General features: G+C 32.1%; 1 protein-coding gene across 1 annotated transcript in view; it reads left to right on the top strand.

Moving 5' to 3' along the window:
• Positions 1-1,190: 1,190 nt before the first annotated feature.
• The window catches only part of LOC132697203 (uncharacterized), a 65,849-nt gene continuing 41,070 nt past the window's right edge, over positions 1,191-25,969 (top strand). Inside the window, exon 1 of the mRNA XM_060662510.1 lies at positions 1,191-1,377. Within this exon, the coding sequence (XP_060518493.1) occupies positions 1,348-1,377 (30 nt within the window). The 5' untranslated portion in view covers positions 1,191-1,347. The remainder of the gene's footprint in view (positions 1,378-25,969) is intronic.

Below are 25,969 nucleotides of genomic sequence, written 5' to 3'. Positions count from 1 at the left end.
AAAATCTTTAATATCTTTCGCAGACAGAGAAAGTCCATTTGGAATCCAACCATCCTTAGAGCCAGCATGCAAAATACTTATTCTTTTACCTCTTTTTGATGGCGCGTTTGTTTTACACTTATCAATTGAGTCAACCCAACCCTTTTCCGGGGTATCATAAGTGTCGAACCAGGTTTCATCCATGTAAATATTTGCCCTGTGTTGTTCTCTGTAAATCGTAATTTTTTCTAGATATTCCAGTCGCCATTTCCGAGTTCTAAAAGATTCCGCTTAAACTTGCCTTTTGTCAATTTTTTTTAAATCTAAAACCCATGTGTTGAATACACCTCCATAAGGTAGTTCTGCCACATTTACCACCGGTTTCATCTTTTTCAAGCCTCTTTATTAAGATATCTGTATCTGTATGTAAGCATGCTTTGTTCCTCGTATAACTGGTAAATTTTAGGCCGTATTATATCTTGATCACTTTGATCTACACTCGAGAAAATGTGAGCATCGCTTCTTTTTTTCCTCGCTAAAATGGGATTATTCACAATTTTCGATACAGTTGATGTTGGAATTTTCGTCAATGTGGCGGTTTCTTCAAAAGATGCTTGCTTGCTGGCACCGCGTTCAATGAGAGTCAAATTAACATTGTTTATAACTTCCTTAGTCTCAATAGAATATTGTTTTCAACATTTCGGCGGGAGCATCTCCTGAGATACACTTGACTCGCACATATTTTGCATAATTCGCACACGATTCAACACACACTGTATTACACACGAAATAAGAATAATTACTAATAAACTTAAACTATACCAAACCAAAGAATATTAAACACAGGTAGGTATAAAATTATTTTCTATTACGGACCTCAATTTTAGCTGAATTTAAATTCAGAAACCATAGGTAATAATCTTGTTGCATTGTATGTTAATGACCACCATTGCCATTGCCATTCAAAAGCGATTGGTCACTTTCTGATATCTATGAACAGACCATACTTGCAAATTAAGATCTACCATGTGGCACCCCCAACTGGGCTCTCGTTTTTTTCCGATCGACCTACAAAACGACCAACAATCAAAACGTTATTTTAGCTGGGCGCAACACTCGTAGCCTTGCGTTGAATTTGCTCTTGCCGACCTCTGACTCCTTTTTGGCGGGGAAACACCCACCACACACACTCAGCATATCGCGAACTGTTCCGCACTCGCACCGGAGCGCGGCAGAAGCTGTTCGCAGTTGGTACCGCTTATTGTACTCGTTTACCAGGGGGTACCGGGCTACATTTTGCGCGCGTAATCGAGTCGAAAAGTGCGTGACGTTTATTGTTGATGCTTGCCGGAATCCGTGAGGCGAACGATGTGGAACTGGTACTGTCTGTTCATTTTGGTTAGTAGTTTTCAGTTTCGTTCTGGTACTATTTAATAAACAAAACGAGAGTAAACGATTTCCTGCACGTACGTTATACGAGGTTTTAATATAAGTTTTGTATATTTTAAAAATATTTTCAATAATGCAGGTTGTATTATGAAAACAGGGAAATTGATAATGTATTTTTTTAATGATCGATAGGTATAGCGAAACCTTAATAAAAGTGGTAGTGATAGAAAAGTTAGATACAAGGTGTTTAATTTAAAAAATCAGAAAAACATTGGCTTGAAGAAATTAGTAATAGTATTTTTCTAATCTATCTAATAGTATAATAATAATAATAATAATAATAATAATAATAATAATAATAATAATAATAATAATAATAATAATAACAATAATAATAATAATAATAATAATAATAATAATAATAATAATAATAATAATAATAATAATCTCCTTAATTGAGGCTACAGGGTTAGCTTCAACTCCGCTGTTTTCAAATTTTAATTTAAATATATGTTAGTTATCGTTCTTGTTCGGGTACTTTTTATTAAACAAAATGGGAGGAAATAAATGCTTGCATGTACATAAACATACAAGGGGACACGGTGTGACAAAAAACTACGTCCTTTACTTATTTATTCTTTAAAAATAATAGAGGTTGCATAAAATCCTAAGATGGACATTTTAAAAATATTTTAAATAATACGGGCCGTACCCCTTTTGTTTTATTTAAAAATCAAGCAAAAATTAGTTTGAAAAAATTAGTAATAATATCTAAGATTTATTATTTATTTATTATTAACAGAATTCGTAACTTTAAAGTATTATTAATTTTTGGTTCTACCGAAATTGTAAAAATTTCTTGATGGCTAAAATTTGTAATGGTTTTAAGTTATAATGTAGCCAATACTATCTTGGGAAGTACTCGAGAGGTTGTTCTTATGGAATGAAAACTGGTATTTCATTCATGAAATCATGCCAATAGAAAATATGTTTTTTTTTAAAGGTACCGCTTTTATTTTAATTTAATGGCGATAAGTCTATGTATTTTTGTCCAATCGAAGGGTATAAGCAAACCTTAATAACAGGCGCAATAGTTGAACGTGATAAAATAGTTGGATACAAACTGTTTCATTTAAAACATAACAGAAAAATTAGTTTGACGAAATTAGTAACATCTAAGAATTATTATTTATTTATTAGGAACAAAATTCGTAACTTTCCATATATTTTCGTTTCTTTCTCCAGTATTTTTTATTCTTGGTTATACCAAAATTGTAAAAATTTCTTGATGGCTAGAATTTGGAATAATTTTAAGTTATACTGAAGCTATTAGTATGCTGAATGTATTCTGTATTTGTATTGTTTTTTCTTCTTTCGCGACAATATACGCTCCATGCTATATAGTTATATAGCTATAGTTGTAGAACCAACATCTGGTTCAACTACGTTATTAATTTTTGCAAATATGTACTTTTAAAAATACTACACAAGATTTGCTTAACCAATTTGTATCTAGGGCAGTTTATATTGGCCTTTTTTTCAACCTGAATTAGCAATTATCCATATTGCAAAAAAAGGTCTATTTCTGAAATTAAAAATTTGTCATTTGTGATAACAAACGTAGCTGTGGGAAGTAAAGTTACATAAAATATGTCTGAAATTTCAACTTGAATGAACGAACCCAACCAAACAGAATATACAAATTATCTCAAAAGTGTTAAAAATGTCAAACTTGTATTTTTTAAAATACGCTTTCAAAATAATTTTGCTTTTGTTAGTAAAATTGACAGTAGCGTGTAACAATAAACCATAATCTTAAGATGAATAAGAACTTCCCATCTTAGGCATTATTTAATGCAACACCATATTTTTAATTAACCAGGGAATCCAATTTTCAATTTCCTGTCGAATGAGGTTAGAGTGTCCTATAATTAACTCTTCTCGTATGGTGTTTTCTATATCAAAATTTTCCTGATTCTCGTTGCTTATGGAATTTGGAATGTGATATAATTTATTAAGGCTGCAGGTTATATCCCACTTTGAGGGGTATAGTTCCGGGTTTTAAAATTTGCCACCCAGATCCCCGGGTGGAGACACATAAAAGAAATTACTTACCTCTACCAGCCACACCAGACAAGATGAAAATTCACAAATATTGTGCAGTTAACAATAGCTTCAAGAGAGCCTGGAACGAGACGGCTGATATTTCAAAAATTTATTGTAAATTTTTATTTTCCTTCTTTTTCGTATTACTTTCAGTTAGTTTTCATTGGTTAGTTGACGTCATACAATAAATTGATTTTCATGTTTCATAAATTTATTGTTAATTGTAATTGCCATAATCTGTATAATTGTTTATAGTTAATTATTGTATAGAATTTGTTTTATTAAGAGTGATCAACGCGTCATACAACCAGACACCAAACCCCAGACCAATTTGTCAACTGGATGCAACAAGACATATATGTACCTATATATTACGAAGAACTATAGATTTGCGAAAATACCTTAAAGCATAGTACATTTAATTAATAATATAATTTAGATATAAAATATGGTCAATGGTTACACATTACTGATAGAGTTTCGCATTCATACTTTCAATAATTCCTATTATTCAGGTGACTCCATTTAAAAAAATACCATTTTGATACTTTCTATGCGACCTGTATAGAATAAAAGCAATTTTAAAAAGTGACAAAATACATCGCAAAGGTAAAGCTTTCTGAAAGCTTTGTACTTCTTGGATAACCTCGTATATCAAAATAAAAGACAACTACTGCAGGAAAATGTGTTAAAATGTGTTCCCACTAATTTTTTATTCCTTTTTCGAACGCTATGGCAGATACGGAAAAAGGAGTGTCTTTCTTTTCCACAGTCGACGACTTTCTCCGCGATGAGACAGCGGAAAAAATACATTTATAACAACGTTTGTCGCAATAGTTTTATACGTAAAGCCAGGACATTAGAGAAAAAAAAAACGCAGCCGATTTTGCTATATCGAGGATCAAACCAAAGTTAATCTTTAGATCGCGCAATTACTTTTCTATCTCGTTTAAGATCTCGTTATTAACAGGATTTCACCCTGAAGCTAATCGTTTCGTTTAATCTTGTACGTGTTTTTTTTTAATTATTTGTTATAGACGCCCATAAATATATACGCACTGTGCTGTGGGCAAAGTATTCTTTGAAATTCTCCCATTTTATATTCATATACCGAGTTTGAAGCAATCGATCCAGTCGAATCAATTACAAAAAAATAAATTAAAAAAAAAATGCGGAATGCATTAATCTGCTATCAATAGCGTACACCGTGCTTTGATAGATAAAGTGATTCCCGTATTTTAATATTATGAATTTTGCAGCGCAACTTTTAAAAATATTTTAAAATATACAGGGCTTGTAGCCGTAGTCAATTTCAGTTTTCTAATTTTAATTTGAATACCTTGTGTATTAATGTATTCTTGGATTCTAAATAAAATTCTGAACAATTTCTATTGAAGGTGCCCACCCCATGCTTAAAACGAATAATTGTTATTTTCCTCCGCTTGTTATGAAATAAAATGAAATAGAAATTTGCTGGTGATTTTTTTCAATAACAATATATTATTTGTTTTGTTATTTTTGAAAATTCTTTTTGGTATATTTTGAATTTCAGAAAAAAAATATTTTCTCGAAAACTATTAACCCAATCGGCAAAATTTCTGAACCCGGAAATGCGAGAGATCTGGGACCCTAACTTTTATTTCAGGCATTTTTTCCATTATTTACAGAGTTTTTCAATTATAGACAAAAACCTAATAGATTCGTGAAAAATATGGCCAATTGGTTTAAACAGTGTTATAGGCCACATCGAAAGCTACAATTTTTGTATTTACGGTTTTCGTCTATCACTTATGCTGTTCGAGACATTTGAAAAAATCCAAATGAAAATCACCATTTCTCTTTACTATTACCATGTACTGCATGGTTTCAGAACACAAGCATTTTCTTGAAAACCACTTACTCTATTGGAAAAAATCATATACCAGGAAACGTGGGAGATCCAGGGCTATATATAACCTGTATTTCGAATATTGTTTGAAATATATAGAGGGTGTGTCGTTTATGGGCAAAAATTTCTAAAACATCCTAAAAATTTCCGTTTTTGTGGGTAATTTTATTGAGGATAAATGAAAAAAAAATGAGCGCAAGATATTTCAAAAAATATCATTCGACAACGCAATTATTTGTAAAAAAAATAATATTTGCCAAAGTTACCGTAACTTTGAAGTTCAGCGAGACGTAAACGACGGTTTATACAGGGTGTATGCACAATAAAATAACATCGATTTTGAGAAGGTTCTATAGTGGTCCGCAGGAACACGATAAAAAACAATGCGTCCCTCTAAGACAATATTTCTTTTCAAAGTACAAAGCTGCTTCGCGTTACGCGCTACGAAGTTGCCCCGCCTAGCTACGATTTTTCAAAAGCACTCTTTTTAAACTCGGATCTTCTTGCGATTGCACTAGGAGCATAATTCTACTATTTATTGAAAACAAAAAAATCACTCAAAGTTGTAATGAAAGAATTCCTTGTATACATGATTATTAAAATAGCACTACGAAAGAAGTATAAAGAAACTAGTCATAAAAAAAGACAGAAAAAATTTATTCAAAGAAACGACAAAAAATAACGGTACCCCGTAGGATACGGACCAAAAATTATATTTTTTCTGTAAATGTTATTTTTTAAGGAAGAAGGAAATGATTTCTAGTTAATGGCCTTGAAAAATTCTGATACAGAATGTATTGATACATAACAATATCTTAAGGCAGGATTTCTGCGGTCATTGATGAATCAAACTTGCCTTGGCTTCTTCAGAGGTTAACTGAAACTAGTTACAGTTTCGGTTTTAACTAGTTTCGGTGAAGGTGTAAAGACGCCAAAATGATGATTGGCGAAACATCAGCAATTTCGATTAAACAACAACCGACGCAGAGGGAATCCAGAAGTTTTGTGAATTGTGGAAGTTTCTTTCAAAAACGTCAACCAATTGAGATTGGGCGATGTTTCGAACCAGATCTTAAAAGAAAAACACTCCTTTGCACCAAATAAAAATGTTCGAATCTTGCATTTTTGCCATAAAAGGATTTTGTTGTACCTCCTACAGATTTTCATTTCATCAACAAACGAAAGATGAATCCAGGATTTGTAAATATAATTACAGTAGCCTGTGAAAGTTTCTTTGACAAAAGTCTTAAGGTGTTTTTCGAAATTTTTGATAGTTTTGAGATTTTCACTGTTCTGAAAGAGGATTATAGAGACGTAAACCAAAAAGAATTGATGATTGTTTAACGTGTTCTTCAATATTTCGTTGACTAGAGAAATTGCTTCTATTTCTTGTAGAATATTTATGAAAAACTTTAATTCGTCTTTATGAACATATGTTAAAATATTAATAGAGTGATAGAAGCGGAATATTTTGTGTCGACATCGCCTGTCCCCAGACAACAATGAGAACAACTTATCCCGGTTTTACGAGTGAGGACCTCCAAAATCAATATACATATACAGAGTGTTTCAGATTTTGGTTCAAAGATGTTAAGGACATTTTTGTCAAACCAGAATAAGTCTATTTTTTGATGTAATATTTGTCCTAACATAATTTGTTTTCGAGATTCGGTGTCAAAATGTGTAGAAAAAAATTGTTTTTTCATTAAATAATAAACCAATGGTTTATTAATATAAATTTTATCAAAGCAGTTATTTTTTGATGACTTTCGTAAAACGGTTCATGATTATTGGCTGTCATCTCTACAGAAAAAAAAAGTTTATATAAACTGCTAAAATACTGTTCTAAAATGCTTCATTTCGGAGATACAAGTTGTTGAAATATTGTGAAATTTTCTCCTATTTTGAAAAATGTTTGCTATATTGATAAACCATTGGCGTGTCGCTTTTTACATTAATTAAACCTGTCTTACGAAGGGCAATGGTTAAACAAAAATAAATTTATCTCTGCTATAAATTTGTTAGTTTTGGTTAGTTTGAAAGCAAAATCTAGAGAAACAAGATTTTATAATCAAAACGAAGCATTTTTGGACATTTTTGGACACAATCGTGCCAAGTTTTGTCAAAATTAGTTAAAAAGTTGGAGCAATTAATAAAAACCAGATTTTTTCTGTAAATTTCGATACTGCACCTCGAAAACATAACAAAAGAATCAAATTTTGTGTGATGAATAAGGCACGTAAATCTGGCTAAAATTCTTATTATTATTTGAAAACTTGATATAAAATACCTACGAAAATAATTTTGCAAACGACTGTCCTCAGTAGCAGAAGCAATTTAAAAAAATAGTTGTTCTCTCCAAAATGCTCTCATTATAATTCATCGTTCGCATCCCACGCCTTTTAGCATAGCAATTTAATATCTTACCTCCGGCTTATTAAAATTTCTAATGCAGTCGGCTCCTAGATGACCTAAACCATCTTCAACGAGGTATCCTCCGGCGACCGCTCTTCTTCTACAAATTAATATCCCAAATGAAACCGCGGGCATCAAATTGAATATAAAGCAGTTTACACAACCAAACATACCCATGACATCCCGCAATTAATCAATCAAGGAGTTCCGTCAGCCATTTGGACCAATTAATAATGCAAATAAAAATAATTTGTAAATTGTTTCAAACTATTTGTTAATTCGGCACAGAGCAATAGGATCAAGAAAATTTTTTTAATTTTTGAAATTTCAATAAATACTGAAAATATTTTTCCCGCTATACTGTACAGGAAGGTCGTAATTGGAGGGTTTTAACAAACCTATTTTTAAATTAGCAAAAACCAAAATCAACTTACATCTCAAGGGTTTGATGTTTAAGAAACATTTTTATTACCAACTGAAATGTAGGGATTTTTCAATTTTCGGCTCTTTTGAAAATTGGACATAACTCTTTATGAATGAAAATTTTATATTCGAATACTCAGGAGGACTGTAGAAAAATCTGAGAACGCTCTGCGTTTGCCTTTAAGACATGCCCAAATAATATCTTTATCCGTATCCAAAATATTCAAAAATATAAAAACTATGCACAATTTTCAAAAGAGACTTAACTATAACTCAGTTGGTAGAGAGCCCCGTAAGTCGAATTTGCTCGATCTGTTCGGAAATAGGGTTTCCCTTGTTAAAACAGTCCAACTACGACCACCCTGTACAAGACCTATCATTAATGCGATGCTTTAAAATATGTTGAATATTTAACAATTACAATTTACAAGAAAAGTGATCTTCGAAAAAATTTAAGGCTAAGGATCGAGAATTTTCTAACTTGGAAGGATTTTTTTAAATATTTATTATACATTTTATTCTATTGTGTTACAGAAGAAGTAGTCGGATGTATCTGAAGCTTTTTTTTTAGAATATTTTAGACAAAAATTATTATGATTACCTATGGTTATAGAAAATATTAAGGTATGAATGCCCAACTACCTTTCTGGACAATAATATTTGAAAACAATTCGTTGTCGTTATACGGCTTTCGGAATATATTCGTCAACATTGACATCGATTTATTGTGACTCTGTATCACAGCTAATAGTTTTGAATATATTGGCTTTTTTTCAACAACTTAGCCAACAATCATACATATCACTCATTGCTAAAATATAAATAATATAAGAACCAATTGATTTGAACCAAGCGTGACGTCATTCCAGAAAAGTAAAACGCCAACTATAATTCTCACTCTTATGCTGATATAAAACAATATAACAAATATAAAACTATACCCCCCTAATACTGTAATTAAAAGCAAAGTCAATTTCTATTAAAAAAATCAATCTTAACAAAAAAGGTTCACTATGTTACATCTGAATTATTGTAGCTTTGTCTATCTTTTACAGAAACACCAAACTACACCAACACACCAACACCAACAACACTATTGGATTTCTGTTGACGCATAGCTCTATGTTTTCGAAGTGTCTCCCTTTTTATTTATTTTTTTATAATGCCAGACCATATAACTCAAGAACACTACAAATTTATTTAAATAAGATGAACATTAAAACCGCCTCCACACAGTCCAGACTTTAACCCAATGGAATATTTATGGGATCAAATGGGCGATGACCTATTGGGTAGGTAGCTTACGCACATACGAAATCGCTACGTTTGAAATTAAATTCCGTATTTATTTAATAAGTGAGATAAAGACGTGAACACAAAAAGGAAATGCTGAAAAAAAATGGGTTATATATTATCTGAGACAACTAATATTCTCACTAACCAACCATTGAGTATAACACTGTTTTTTCATTAAACACTCTGTACAGAGCTGGCCGATTTAAGAGGGGCCCATACCTTATCTCGCAATCTGTGAGTGTTATAAAAAAAGTTTGAAAGGAAAAGTTGTTTCCAGTAGATTGATGTTTAATTTTTTTGTATTATTTCAATTTTCACTCAATTACACACAGTATGGTCATTTTTTAAATAAAACATATATACTTTATTACATGTTTACATACCGGTTTGAAAGACATATCCAACGTTGTTTATAAATATCTATATATAATAATAATACATATCTTCGGGATTAAGGTTATTTTGGAAATTTTTTGGATACGTTGCATATTAACTTTTACACCATTTTTCTGCGTAACATATTTTTTTAAAATAATATTCAAAGTTCAAGTATTTTCATTATATTTCGCAAAAAGTTACTTCTTAAAACAAACACCTTGTATATTTTCGGTTAGCCCTTTAAGAGATGAATGATGATGAATCCAAGGATATATATCAAAAATTTCCAAACAATTCCGAGGCAATATTAACGAAATTAATTAAATTTCTTAGCTCTGTGGTTTCATTCTGAAAGCGAATCTAATATTTCTTTATTAAATTGCTAGTTATTTAAAGTAACTTTAAATATTAAAAATCTTTATTATAAGTGAATAAATATTGATTTGATCATTGAAGTGTTCAAAAAATCATTAGTAGGTTTTGAAAAAATTGCCGTTTCTTGTTGTCACAGCAATATTAATGATTTCTTCGTTTACACGAATTTTTTCTCAATTGAAAATGCATAGAAAAAGTTGACAACCAAAACTTGTCAATAAATTCAAAAATTCGTTTTTTAAAGAGCTATTCGAAAAGGCAAAAAATATACTGGGGTTTTGATTTTATAAAAAATGAGAGAAGTAATATTACGTATTTAACAAAAAAAAATCTTATCAGAGAAAAATATGTTACGCAGAAAATTGAAATGTACTAGAAACATATTTTGTATTCAAACTTCCTTTATAACACTCATAGATTTCCTAAAATTTAAATTTAAGTAAAATGTGTTTTGTAAAATCGTTTCTGAAAGTTTAAGCTGCAATTAAAAAATACATCCAAAGAAAATTACGAAATAAACGCATTGCAAATTTAAAATTATGAAATAATAATTTAATTTTTAGCGCTTCAAATAAGTATTACATCTATGTTGGAGGAATATTAGTTTAATATTATACCGATTAAAGTCAAGAGGTCATGAAGTTATAAGAAATTTCGCAAATCTATAATCGGTGCATGTTCCACTTTCGTAAAACGACTAATTACCTATTTCTAACTAGTTTAAGTGTCTTCAGGTATAGTTTCACAATGTCTGACTTAATTTTTAGTGTTAATTAGTATAGCCTTTGATTGGGAAATATTCACATTAAAATACACAGCTTAAAGCAAAAACATAGACAGACTAAAGAAAAAAAGGGTACAGGGTTAAGGCATTGTATATATGATGAGGACTTAAATGTTCCGAATTTGGGAGATAATTTTTAAAAACAATTATTAACACAGAAAGTGAAATCAAGTTTATTTGGACAAGCCGATACGGAGGCTGAAATAATTAAGAGCGTTTTTTAATTGAACAAGCGAATATATGTCTTCTATTAGCTATGGGCTTCGTCTGCTGTTCTGGGTATATGGTATATAACTAATGACAATTATTTTTTGGGAACGTTCTTGCGTGACGCAGTATAGACCCATTTTAAAGTTCGTTCCAAACAACACCATCATCGTCCTGAATACATAAAATAACCATCATAGACTCGAACTTTGTGAAACGAAACCGGCTATGCCTACGACACCGTTCTCGACAAGCGCATACGTGTTCTTATTATCTTACTTAATAGCAGATACATGCCTCCTTTTTTGTTTTTTGCAATTTTTAAAATACTGCTAGACTTATTGCCAGACTCAAGTAAATGTTGATTAATATTGCTAATGGAATATTCATTAATTTTAGTGTCCATGTAAACGATGGGTAAATATTTGCATTCTTTTGGATAGTATAAATATTAAAAACTTCACGGCATATTGAAAAATTAGTATTTCTTGACTTTTCCAGAATTTCTTAATATAAACCTGTCGAAACTTTGCGAACACCTTTTAATAGAAAAGTTTAAATCCACGATATCATAGATGGGTGTGTGACGCACCAATAGTTATTATTATGTACCTCAATTTTCACGTTTTTTTATATGTAATTCTCAATTTTTAGGATTATCTCTTCTCTTCTCCTACCCTATTTGCTGAGCAAAGAAGAATAAAATTATACAGCGCGTTTCAAAAAACAACTTTGAATAAGCCTACAACTACTTCATAGTTGACTCGTATGCGAACGATAAAATAAAAATCTAGAAAATTAACAATATGATTTTAAAGAAAATTTCTTTTTTTGGATACCTAAACTTTGTTCTAAAAAATTAGAAAATGACAGAAAGCATTTGCGTTCTCAGTATATTTTTTAAAAATATTTAATAGCCCATATGTTAAGAAGTAACCAAAACGAAGTTTTCCTTTCCGACCTATTGTCAGTACCATTGGTTCTTTGGCAAAATATCTTACTTCAATATTAAAACCGTTTACAGGGAAAACTTAATTCCTTTCATATCTCATTTCATTGAACAATTAAAAAAACATTATATATATAAGATCCAAACGATAATCTGGTTAGTTTTGACGCAAAATAACTTTTTATTAAAATCCCTGAATGAACCGAACATTATTTCAGATATATTAAAATATGACAATCAGGAACCAAACCTTCTCATAATAATTGAAAAATGCTTGTCTGGAACATATTTTTCTTGTAACGTGTAAATTTATGAACATCGGGAACAGCTATTGATTCTCCATTATAACCAGAAGTCCTGCTACACCTTCCATTTAAAATCAAAAAACCATAATTATGGAAACGCTACCTTGATAAAACTTTTGTTATTTGACCTTATGTAACCCTAACGTACGTTCTTATCAATAGAAAATCAATAGAAAAACCAACGCACACAGACCATTAATGTATTGTCACACCAACATCCGCAGCAAAAAATCATCCGTTATCCGTTTGTTTTGAGAGCCGTAAAACTATCTCAATCCGAATCTTTCAACCGTAATTCAAACATCTTATATATGTTCTTCTCTTTAGTAATTTCCACAATAGAGATATTCAGTGTTCCATCACAAAATACACTTTACCACAACCTTCCAAAGCAGCAACCCCGCAGTTGCCACTGTTGTCCTTCTTTACATTCAAAACATATCATCACATATCAAGAGTTAAAACCAGATATACCACTTGTCCAAAAATATCGCAACATCTTCGATCCTCAAAGACAAAATGCCGTTTGAGACACCAGGAGTTTACAGCATTCCATGCATATGTGGCAAAGAATACATTGGAGCGGCTCAAAGAACCTGAAAGACGTTTAAAACTACCCCAAATAAACTCAAGAGTCGTTGCTGAGTGGAGTTGGAGGTGGACAGTCAAATATAGCGACTGAGCACGAGGATAAACGCGGTCACCAAGGGAGAAGTACATCAGAAACAAACTTGAATGAATGAGGATGGAAAAATTGACATCAGAAGAATAATGTATTCGTTTAATTTAACCTACCCTGTACGAAATCATATCTGAAATGAAAAAAATATATATATTTTCGTAATACGAAAACTCAAAACAGAAAACCACTTTAATAGCGAAAGGAAATTTTGAAAATTCCACGGGAAGACACGAACATTTGAGCCAGTATCAACGACATCCCGGATAGCGAGTATGTATTGGCCAAGCAGTGCTTATTTCTCCCAAATATCAATAGTGTTGTTTCTTCAATCACTAAGAAAATATTAATTCTTTAGCGTCGAAAAAATTTTACTTTTAGATTCCAACAATTCAGTAATTCAAATTTAGAGACTAGGTTATCTATATGTAGAATCCATAATCAAAGTAAAATACAGAGTATTTTTCCAACGAGTCCTCTATAACCCAAATATTTTTTGAGGGTACAGTTTTCGTCGTTTTGGGTAATATCTACCCAGAACGACGAAAACTTACTTTGCACTATAGTTGGGATACCCGGCACAAACAAATTAACCAAAACTACATAAGTATTTTGTCAATTATGAGTTTGAAGAAGAGAATAAACGTGTTGCATACTATACTCTACAGTTAGGTGCTGCTAAATAATTTTAATAATAAACATTTCTGGCAAGGTTCTAATGAATTTCTGTTTGCACGGTCCTGCAAGAATGTATGTCATTTCTGCATTAGCGTAATTCACCATTATTGAATTGAAACCATTATTATTGAACAATTAAATGATAATAAGCTTTTATTAAGTGAGTCGTATTCTGTATTGAAGCTAACTGAGCAATATCAAATTAAGAAACAAGAACGAACGCCTTCAAAAGTGACAGAAGCCCACTAGATTTTGTATAAATTTCTTCAATCTTGTTAGGCGTTGCTTTGGATATTATTTTTTTGTTTGGAAACGGTAAGTATTATAAGAAAAATTACAGAAGACAAAAGTTTCTCATTAAGACATAATATTAAGAAATATGTTTTTTTTATATCATTGCGTAAGTTTTTCCTCAATCTTAGTTAAGAAAAATGATACGGATAGACTAATATAATCCTCTCAATCCATTTAAAAGAAAAAACAAGCAGAAACTGTGTTTTCATGTTAGCAAAACTTCTGTTATATTTTATTGTCTTATCTATTTTCGTTTGGCGATAAAAAATAAAAACATTATTTTTCCGACGTATTTGTAGTTGGTTGGTAATGGCTGGCTTGCACCTAACGTTTGTCTAACAAACTGGCGTTTATTTTAAACAAGGAGTTACCTCCTTAAGATTTTGGCATTTGCTCCGAGACATCCTCTATAACACAAATTTTATTGTGAGAGTTTTTTTAATTCGCTTTTTTCTTCTTTTTGCCATTATTTTTATTTAATTTTTTTATCGGTAAAGTAACTGAATTGATTTTCATTATCACAAACTAATCGACATATGTCGATACGTAACGAAAACCATAGCCGGCAGCTTCCTGAACTTTAAAACGCGCAAATCTATATTTCGCAGGTTTTACTCTCGTCGAATCGAATTTGCCACTTTCACTTCAGGAACGACGTCGCAGATTGACTTACAACACCGGATCTTAAACACGCTGAAAAAAAAAACAAACAAATATGACTATCTGTTTCCGTCTAGGTTATGCAAAATTACGCTTGAATTGACGATCGGTGAATAAATTATCAGGATTTATGTAACTCCGAAGGAGGTCACCATATGCTTTCTTCGTTTCTGTTTCGCGAACTTTGCTCAGTAAAATCTTGAACTACGCCTACTATGGCGCCTCTAATGAGAGTGGATAACTTATAGGTTGCATTATAAAACGAAATTTCAGGGAAATGCAATGGGCTTTAAAAATCTTTAAAAATATGTACGGGGGAAGCACATTAAAAAAATCATACTGAGATAAATACCAGAATATACGGAAGCTTATAAGATATAAAGTTAGACCAGCAAAAAATGGATGGCCTAGACTTAAATGCCAAAAAATTTAACAGATGCTGAATAAACATGATGACTTTAATCTTCATAAAAAATTACAAGAGGTTGCCGGAATATATAAAAGGGGCCAATTAAGCATTTTTGTTTATCGACACAACAAAATAGCGCTAGACGGAGAAGATAAGATTAGAACATCGGAAGAATATATTAAGGAGCTTTTTTAGTGACAAAAGACCCTTGACTAATTATGAAGCCAGTAGTGACATAACAAGACCCCCAATAACTGAAGAGGAAGTGGACAAAGCAGTCAGATAGTTAAAAAACAATAATTTTATTTAATTCTTTTTCTTGATACAAGTATTGCAGCGCTCCACAGGATATTTAACATCATTTACGAAACAGAGCACAACCCCAAGCAATGGCTATTCTCCATGCATAGGTCCGATAAGCCAATCCTTGAAGATATTCTTAAAAATGTTACGCTAAAAATTGTATAGAAAATGCGAAGCATCTATCAATAACAAACGTCTATCTTTGTTTTTGAATTCGATCCTCATAATTTGTTATAGGATTCAAATCGCAGTGATAAGGCGTCTAGTCTAAAGGGTTATAATATTGCATTTTTATATGACCTCATGCTGGAAATAAGTTTTATCGTACGATTTGGTTCTTAAGACTTGAGCTTTTAGTTTTATCTTCAAAATACAAGTCATGGTGACTAAGGAACTCTTGCAATACCTCTTTGTTCCTGCTGATCGATAGTATTTTTTTAGCTGTGATAAGTAACATTATCATAAACTATTATGCTGCCTGCTAGGATGTTTGGAAATATATAGTTTTTTACCCAATTTTCAAAAAGTTTACTTGCCATGTCCTTATAGTAGTCTAATGAGTTGCCTTTCATGTTTTGTGAGCCACAGTGTGGACATTTACATTCAAAATTCAAAAATATTTCGTTTTTCCACTCGAAATTGATGAATTTCAGTTAAATATTTTTATTTGTTTGTTTTGTAAAAATACTGATACTCTCTGTACTGATCAACCCTTGTAAATGGCATTTTTATTGGTCATTTGCGTTTATCATAGAGCAGGTAAGTCATGACCTGTGCTGTTCTGTGCTACACTATACACCCTGTCTTGAATTGGCAATCCGGGTGTGTCATTTTCTCCGTGTCTATCTTGGTATATTCCTGTGTGTCATTCCACCAGGCAACCAGGCGTTTCATTAGGTAGCATTTTCATTCCACGGTTCTTCATTTTGTAGCATCTTGTCAAAAATATATTTCGAAGTTAGTGCGTGCTCTTGCATATATCTAATTACCCTTCTCATTACTTGGTTCAGCAGCACCTGAGCCATTTCCAAGTTTCTGGTCTGTATCAGCACTTTCACATATTCCGTTTCACTTTTAGGGAGCTCATTAAGATTAATTACATTGGGCTACATATTAGTTTGTATGGAAATGTGAGAACTTTTTCTTCTTCTTTATTAAACATTCATACACAGTTTTCATACTTTGTTCTGTTGTTTCCAAACGTACGGTAAAGCGGACTATTCAAGACTGCGACTTATATCAGCTGACACGTGGTCGATACTTGACTGAGTCGCCAGTGTCTTATCCCTTATCTATGACTTTGTTACTTTTTGGAGAAGGATCCTACAAAAACCTAGACAATATACCTTACTTACTATACTATGCAAGTTACACAGCGTACGGAAGTTTCTTAAAATAATTGATATATTCTTTACACTAACTGTAAAGGGGAAAAAATTATACAGATATATAAGATAAAAATAAATAAACTTTCACTGGAATTTAATTGAAATCAACTGGAAAAAATGGAATACCACTCATCAACAGTTAGAACTTCTGTTTAACTCAGAATGTAAGGTTATAAATTGATATTCGTATATTTTATGTAGTTTTCGTTGCAATAAATGGCGAAAAAGAAGATTTTGACTGGAATTTGATCTAAATCAACTACTCGCAGCTATGGTTCAACTCAAAAATTTAAGTTTTAGGTTGATATCTGCAGATTTTATGTAGATTTCGGTACAATAAGTGACGATTATGACAGAAATTTAATGGAAAGGAACTGGGAAAAGTGCTGTTTCACCGATTTTCTGTGTTTTATCCGTCAAACGTACTCCTTGGTGTTACAGTTCAACACAGAAAATGAAATTTTAGATTAAAATCTGCAGGTTTAATGTAGTTTTTGTTACAATAATTTGTATTTTTACTGGGATTTAATCCAAACTGACTATGAAAAGTTTAGTTTAACCGGTTTTTGTGTGCTTTTTCCATTACAAATACTCCTTGGAGCTACCGTTCAACATAATAACTGGAAATTTAAGTTGATATCTGCAGATTTGACGTCCTTTTCTTTACGAAAACTGACGATTTTGACTGGGATTTAATCAAACAGACTGGGAGAAGGGCAGTTTTATCAATTTTTTATGTTTTTTCCTTGAGCTACTTTTCAACATAAAAAGGGACGACTTAAGCTGATGGAGCTTTCATGTAGACGTAGTTACAATAAGTGGCGACTTTAACTGGAATTAACTAAAGAGAAAAGTACACGTTCAACCATTTTTTGTTGCTTTTTTATCAAAGTGAAGGTTTAGATGGATATCTGCAGATTTAATGTAGTTTTTGTTATAATAATTGAGATTTTGACATTGATTTAATACAAATCGACTGAGAAAAGTGCAGTTTTTTCCAGTAGAAAATACTCCTTGGAGATACTGTTGAACACAGAAAGTGAAGATTTAGATTTATATCTGAGGGTTACAATAATTCTGATTTTGACTGGGATTTAATCCGAAGCGACTGTGGAAAGTGCAGTTTTACAGATTTTTTGTTTTTTTTTCTGTAAAAAATACTCTTTGGAGTTACTGTTCAACACAGAAAGTGAAGGTTTATATTGATATCTGTAGGTTGAATGTTGTTTTTGTTACAAGAATTAGCGTTTTGACTGGGATTTAATCAAAATCGACTGGGTAAATTGCAATTTCATCGAAATGCTCAATCCACTGCTCAACACAATGAGTGAAAATTTAGGTTGATATCTGCAGGTTTGATTTTTTTTTTACAATAAGTGACGATTTTGACTGGAAGCTAATCCAAATCAATTGAGAAAAGTGCAGTTTCACCGATTTATAGTTGTTTTTTCCATAAAAAATGTTTGTACGACTTACTGTTCAAGACAGAAAGTAGAAATTTAGGTTAATACCTGCAGGTTTAATGTAATTTTCTTTACAATACGTGACGAATTTGATTAGAATTTAATCTAAATCTACTGAAAAAAGTGCAGTTTCACCTATTTCTTGTGTTTCTTTTCTCAAAAATGCTCGTTGAATCTTCTGGTCAACACGGAAAGTAAAGATTTAGTTTGATGTAGTTTACAATAAACGGCGATCGTGAATGGAACTTAATTTAAATCTACTGGCAAAAGTGCAGTTCCACCAATTTTTTTTATGTTTTTTTCCTCAAAAAATCCTCCTTGAAGCTCTTGTTGCACCCAGAAAGCGAAGTTTTAAGTTCATGTATGCAGGTTTGATGCAATTTTATTTTCAATAAATGGCCAATTGACTTTGATTTAATCGAAAAATGCTTTTTTACTCATTTTTGGTGTTCAGAATCTCCTTGGCGAGTGAAGATTTACATCGATATCTGCAGTATTATTAACTAACCTAAACTAACCAAATCATACTCGTTGCTCTGGAAAAACGCAGGAACATTTTTGGACGAGGCCTATGTCAGACGAAGAACTTACGACAGTTCAATAATGATTTATTACTCTCTCGTGTCAAGCAACAAGCTGTGATGTCGAATTTGGGAATCATTTTCTGTTAGAAGTTGATTGAAAAAGTAATTTTTCTGTTGCGCCAGATATGAAACGTCATCGGGAGAAAAAATACACACACGCGCGGGTACGGGCTATTTAATTTTACGGTAATTAATAACGAATAACTGTATATAGGAGAGTTTTAAACCGCGAAGGCAAAAAGAAACAATCTCACGTCACGTCACGACGCCGTTTTCACCAAAGAAGAAAAATCCGCTGTCGGTAATTGAACTTTAGATACGTGTTAGGTTTGGGCTTTTTTTAATGGTTGGTGACCCTGCAGGAAGTAAGAAATTAAAAAAAAAATCGATCGAACGCCCTGTAATTTTTCTGTTTTATAGTGGCAATATTAGATTTTTAAGCATTGGATGACTTACACATATGTTGATTACGGAAATGGTAGGCATTTAAAAGTTGAGGTGCGGCCATACAAGGCATATTTTTCAAATATTTGGCGCATTGCAATGTTGCCACATTGCCTAATTGTTTTTGGGTTTCTAGGAAAAAATCTGAGATTTCTTATGTAACATATGTTGTACCGTTGCCTGTTGTTGAAGTAATTTGAAAATATTAGATGCATTTATTTCAAAACAGCTTGCGTGTACAAAAAGAATAAAAGTATAATTCGTAAAATTTAGGTAAAATAATATTTTAAGAAAATTTTACTACACAGGCATGACATTTAAAAAATTAAACGTAAACATTATAATTTTCCCCTGTTCATTCTGCAGAGAGAAGAAGAAGAAGAATAGAACAACTCTCCATTTTTGCCAATTTCGCTGCACATTAAACATATCTCGTTAGGGTTGGAGAGCGTTTACGGAGTTATAACCTCCTCTAATAAGTCATCAGATGTCTCTTAGTTTTTTGTTTGCCTATAAGTTTTTCTCAGTATTATGTTTCTTCAGCAAAACATCTTTTTAAAGTTTCTTTTCTGAGTGCTTTTTCTTTGTCCTTCTTCTTTGGATTTTCTTTGCTTACCTATTCCTTTTCTTGTGCAATTTCAAATTCTTCTTGAGGAATGTTGTCTTTTTGGATGTGTCGGCATCAGGCAGAGAAACAATCAAGTTTTGGTACCGCTGTCAGGTAAGGATATTTTAGCTTTTAGTATGGATGACCACGATTTGTTTAGGTATAATATATTAATGATGTGACAAATACTATTTATTTATTTATAATTCACATATAACAAAACATTCCTAAAATATACGATTATAAGAAGACATCCAACCGATTGGCAAAAAGTGGACTTGCCTTGTTTTCTGATGTTGAAAATTTATAATAAATTTTTGAAAAATCGATACGTCTATTTAACGGCGGTCATATGTAAACTAATTTGGCAAATGGTCGCGCTAAGAATTTACGGGTCCCATAAGAGGAAAAAAGACTGGTTGAGCGCTATGGATGACTCGCGAAATTTGAAATATTTTGGTGAGCAAGGTTTTAGGTGTTGGAGTACAAATATTAAAGGAGGGATGAGAGAATATAATACACAACATCCACAAAAAATAAATTTTTAAGTAGAGATTTTAAATAATAAAATTATTTGGCCGTATTTATCAAACTGCCATATATAGAGATTTGGTTCCAACAAGATGGTGTTCTACCCCATTTTGCTCGACAAGTGCGTGAATTTTTAAGTGCGGTGACAATGAGTTTCGTCTGGATATATTTAAAATCAAAAGTGTATATACAAAAACCATAACTTTACCGAGTTAAAATTTTGAATTGGACAAATAATGAAAATAACCTGAGTAATGTTTTGAAAGCATTTCAAACCGATTAGTAAATTATTTTTTTACATGTTTTTTTTTTAATTTTTCAAAGAAACTTCCACAGGCTACTGTAATGCTTTTTACAAAACTTCTGGATCCCTCCTGCATCAGCAATTTCGACTAAGCAAAAAACGACGCCGGAGGAATCCAAAAGTTTTGTAAAAAAGCATTTTTTACATGTTTTTTATTCTTTTGCTCATTATAAGTGAGAGATAGGAATAGGGTATACTAGGTATTTTAAGAATTGGTGTCTCATTTAACAAAAGGAACTTGGTATCGACATCTACTTTTGGACCCACACTGTATACTTTCTGTTTAGTGCAAACAATGCCAAGGAAAAAATGATGACGGGCGGGTGCGAGCATTTTTCTTGAAATCCAATAAATTTTTAAATGAATTTGTTCCATATTTTAGCCGCTCACTGAATACAATTCTGTTACTATTTCAAATAGTCAACTTTTGTTTACTCATTTAAGTTTGTCAACTCATTTCCTTCTATTAAAAGACAGTCCCATAGCCTTTGGCGTTGTTTACCCGATCGCGATACGGTCGAAAAATGCCAAACCATATCGCCAAACAAACGTTCATTGTTATAATGGGGCTTTTATGATAAACACCAGAAAAACCAGAATAAGTAAAATCGTGCCGTTTTGACAATGGGTCCCGTCAAGCATTACGAATACGTATACAATGGAAACTGGATTAAATATCGTTACGATTTCCCTCGCTATTCGATGATTTTGAGCTACCGTTTTTTTTTTTGATTTGTTGGAATAATTAGATCCGCCCGTCATTTTTGTAAAAAAGCATTTGTGGAGAATGACCCAACGCTAGTGTTTTAAAATAGATTATAATAGTTTATTTTTTAAGAAAACCAATATGTAACTTATAAAAACAAGAAAGAGAGAGCGAGCAATGAATTTTGTGCGGCAATATGCCAATCTGTTGTTCCCTAATGTGTACAACAAAGATAAATATGAAAAACCTAGTCCATTTTCACACAGTGGAGCTTAAAGATCAACCAAAAGGAAACTCCCAGTCTTCTATACTAACTTTACCAAATTGTTGAAAAAAATATCAATTAGATAATAGAAAAAATTGGCAACAATTATGTTTTCCAAGTCCAATCCTGTTTTATGTAGAATAAGTTTAAAATTAAATTTTCAAATTTTTGCTATTTATAATTTCGACATAAGAGATATTGTATAAGTAAAGATATTTTAGATATTTAAGATATTTAAAAAGACAGTTCAATTAAAGGTCAGGTTCTAAGTAAATAGTAAAAGTGGAAAATTACCTTAGTCTAAGTGCAGTTATTTAGCATTCAAATTTCAGTTACGTAATAAGTTAATAACTAAAGCATTCATCCTAATTAGTTTTGTAAGAGGCAGAGCATAGGCCAGTAATCGACAGTGAACTTCGTAAATAAAAAATAATAATAACAACAGACAAGTATTGATGTTGTATTTAATATTTATATAGAGTATTTACGAATTAAATGTAAATGATAAAGGGGCGATTGTTGGGTCCGTTTTAAAAAGAAAACTTCATATGCAAGTTTTCAAAAGTAAAAGATTTTATTTAAATATCTGTAATACCTCTTTAGATATTTAAATGAAATTTGACATACACGTCAAGAGGCATTATTTAGTGTACCACAATTTATTTAAAATAAAGCAGTGGCGGGCGTAAGGAATTTCATATGTCTATTTTGGCAGACACTGATAATACGCCACGGATTCCTTTTAAAACAAAAATTATTATTACAATCTCCAATCATTTCGAAAGAAATTTAATTTCTTATTTTTTTTCAATCCGATGTTAATATGACAGCATGCAGAGAAGTATTATCGTAACTATTTCTTACTTAAGCAATTGTCTGTTTTATTAAAATTCTTCAAAAAATCAAAGCATTTCTTATCATTGTAGTCGGCTGTGTCTGTAAAAATTATTAATTATGTTGTCAAAGCGGATGTTTGACAGATATCGACATTAGTTTCTAAATTCAGTTCTTCGCATCGTATTAAAAGGAATGGCCGAGTTTATTAATGTATGGTTTGGCTGATGGCAGTTGAATATCTAGAGTGCTTTCCTAATAGAGTCATGCCAGATTGGCGAACTTCTTCAAATGTACATACAAGGTTGACTGAAACAGGTATTTTCAGGGCAAATAATCATTTAATAGGGACCCATCGGACTGGAAGAACTCCATATCATATTCAACAAGTCCAAGCGTTACTCCCAGGAATTTTCTCTTGCGTTTCAATTTTTGTCAGTGGTTTTTGGACAAAATTGCGCATTATCCCATGTTGATTCCCATATTGGTAATAGGTAAAGACCTGAGATTATCTTAAATAGTTACAGATATGCCAATTCTCAAACAACCCTGGCAAACCTGATATGATTTAATTTCTGTTTCTTTAATTTTATCTTAGATATTCCAAAAAAAAAATCTTGAAATGCAACAGAAAGAAATCCTCAAAGTGGATTCAAAGTAAATTTGGTTTTAATAGTTTAAAACCAAGTAACTTATTGTTTTTTTGGAGTCAATCACAATTAGTGCACGGTATTGTTGTTGGTCCTTAAGCACAATTATATACTGGTATTTCCTCGTTCTCGCAAGTTATAATTATTCAATCGAGGAATATACAAAGACGGAATCATAAAGCAAGGGAAGAGTCCTTTTTGACATCTAAGAGAGCCAAGATTACTGGCAGCAGAGGTAAAAAAATTTAAACAACGAAATGTGACGTGAAATGCAATCAAATCTTTTCCGGAGGTCGAGGCGTATAATCTCAGGATATTGTTTGGCCGTTAATATTCCCAAAACGTAGTCGTTTGGGTTTGGGGTCCAACTGCCGATTAAAATTGGGCCTCGCACGCAGCCGCATGATCGTAATTACAATCGAAACGACAAAAATATGTGTTACGCTATTTGTCGTTATGTTGAAATTTCGTGCGTATCCTACGACCCACCTGAAAATTCCTGAATACCCAAGAGGCGAGTGATGTCTGATTTTATAAATAATTTTTAATAAACAAATACGACGATTATGCATGCGTCCATGATGTTCGCCATATGTGGAAACATTTACCTAACATTAAAGAAAAATAATTTTTAATTAAACAAAATATAGGCGATAGTAAATCATTTACTCATGCGGGGTGCTCAATATCCCTAAATAGGTGATTTGTCTTTTTGCCCTTTTCATCACTCACCTTAATTCGATTTCATTTTTATTTGCACATTCGACCCACTTGAAAATTTCTTCATTTTTATGCTTCGAATGAATGTGTTATATTAATATAATTTCATTTCATTTTAAGCCAAGGGGAAGATTTTTTCTGATTAGGACGAAATAGAGTTTGTTGACCCTTATATACGTAGCAGAACGTGGAAAGCCATACAATCAGCTTAAAACGAATTGGTTAACCATATTTACAAATATACAACATACCAAGTACCTACAGAACTGAAGAACATGCATATGGTTAACGATGGGCGTAAAAAGCAGACATCTGGACAACCAGATACTGATAAAGAACTAATTTGGAACCAAGGAAATGAACATAAGGCGCAGCCATAATAAAAATTCAAAAACGAAGAGGATCGAAAGACAAGTAAAAGGATAAAGAGCAGGATCGTTGGGATAGAACGGCAGGGATGTAATGTTTCACGGTATTTGCTACTTGAGTAGTATTTGTTTATTTATTCTGTTCCGAATTGTCAAATAATGTGATCGCGAAAAGTCACTTATTTCGAATAAAAGTTATATTATGAGAAAACGAAAGGAAAATTCTCTTTACCATGTTCAGAAACTTTGAAGAGCCCCTTGCGACGTTAGTTTAAATTGTGTATATCACTTCTAAAATGAATTTGGTTGTATAGGTTAGGCGGTGTTGCGGCATCTAACTATACTAAAGCAACCACATTATTTTTTTGGTAAGGTGTTACGCGGTCTCTGCGACTCACTCCATGTATGAGGCATGAATTCTGCACTTTCTGAATGCGATATTTTTCAATAGTATCAAGGCATGTATAAACTAATACAATGATTCAGCATAAGAGTATCACACAAATTTTTTTTATATCGAGAGACAAACAATGATATTGACTGTAGATTAACTTTAAACTATTATAACAAGTTCTGAACTTACTTGTCACATGTTCCTGGAATTTTAATTCTGAGTCTAGAATTAAGTCCAGACTCTTCCATGCTGCTGGTCGTTACCAAAGAGTATAACCGACGATATATTTGGATTTAATTTTAAGAGATGATCTGTAGTTATACCAAAAAACTTCGTCGTCACAATTAGCTGTTTGGAGATCTACATCGTTAAAAGAATGATAGAGATGAGTGTCATCAGCATAAATGTCATATTTACAGTATTTGAAACACTTATAAAAAACTGAGTAAAGTAAGTGAAAGTGAAGTAAAGACCAAAATACTTCCCTGTGGGACTCCGATTTGAACATTTAGGGAATCAGAGATCTGGTCATTATAAACCACCTGCCTAGTTCTGTTGCCCCAAAAAGGAGCAAATGAGCTGACGGGATTAATAATTGAACTGAAGTGGCTTTTACTTGATGAAAATTCATTTAACAAAATAACTAAGAACTAAAAGTTCAGATTTTCACGAAATTATATACTTTCATATGACAATTGTTTCGACAACACCGTGTCTTTATCAAATGTGATATCACTCATTCTAATATAATGTAAAACGGCCAACAGAATTTCATGATTAATCATATCAAAAGTCTAACAGCCGTCTAAAGACTTCAGAGAGAGTGTACTGATAGATCGCAGTTGGGAGTACCCAGTCTGCCTCTTTACTTTCGGCAATGGAGTAACACCTGCATTTTTCCAAGCGACTGGAAAATAAGAAGACAAAATACAATAAGAAGCATAAATAAGCATGAGTAACATCCTGAGGTATCACAGGACAACACAAATGTAATAAGGCCTTAGTTTTTATATTTTTCAGTATATTATAGATCTCGTCCTCACTAGCTAGATTAAAGTTAAAAACTTCCCTGCTGAGGATATTATTGTTATAAAAATTTAATAGACTGCATTTAGGTAAGTTGCTACTTGTGACAGAGTTTACGAAAATGTTATTAATGTTGTTAACGTCGCTCAGACTTTATGGGTAGATAAG

This window comes from Cylas formicarius, unplaced genomic scaffold (genome assembly GCF_029955315.1).
Source record: "Cylas formicarius isolate icCylForm1 unplaced genomic scaffold, icCylForm1.1 PGA_scaffold_1__22_contigs__length_36826433, whole genome shotgun sequence".
NCBI lineage: Eukaryota > Metazoa > Arthropoda > Insecta > Coleoptera > Brentidae > Cylas > Cylas formicarius.
Note: the sequence above shows the minus strand (reverse complement) of the source record. Positions and strands in the feature narration are given on the sequence as shown.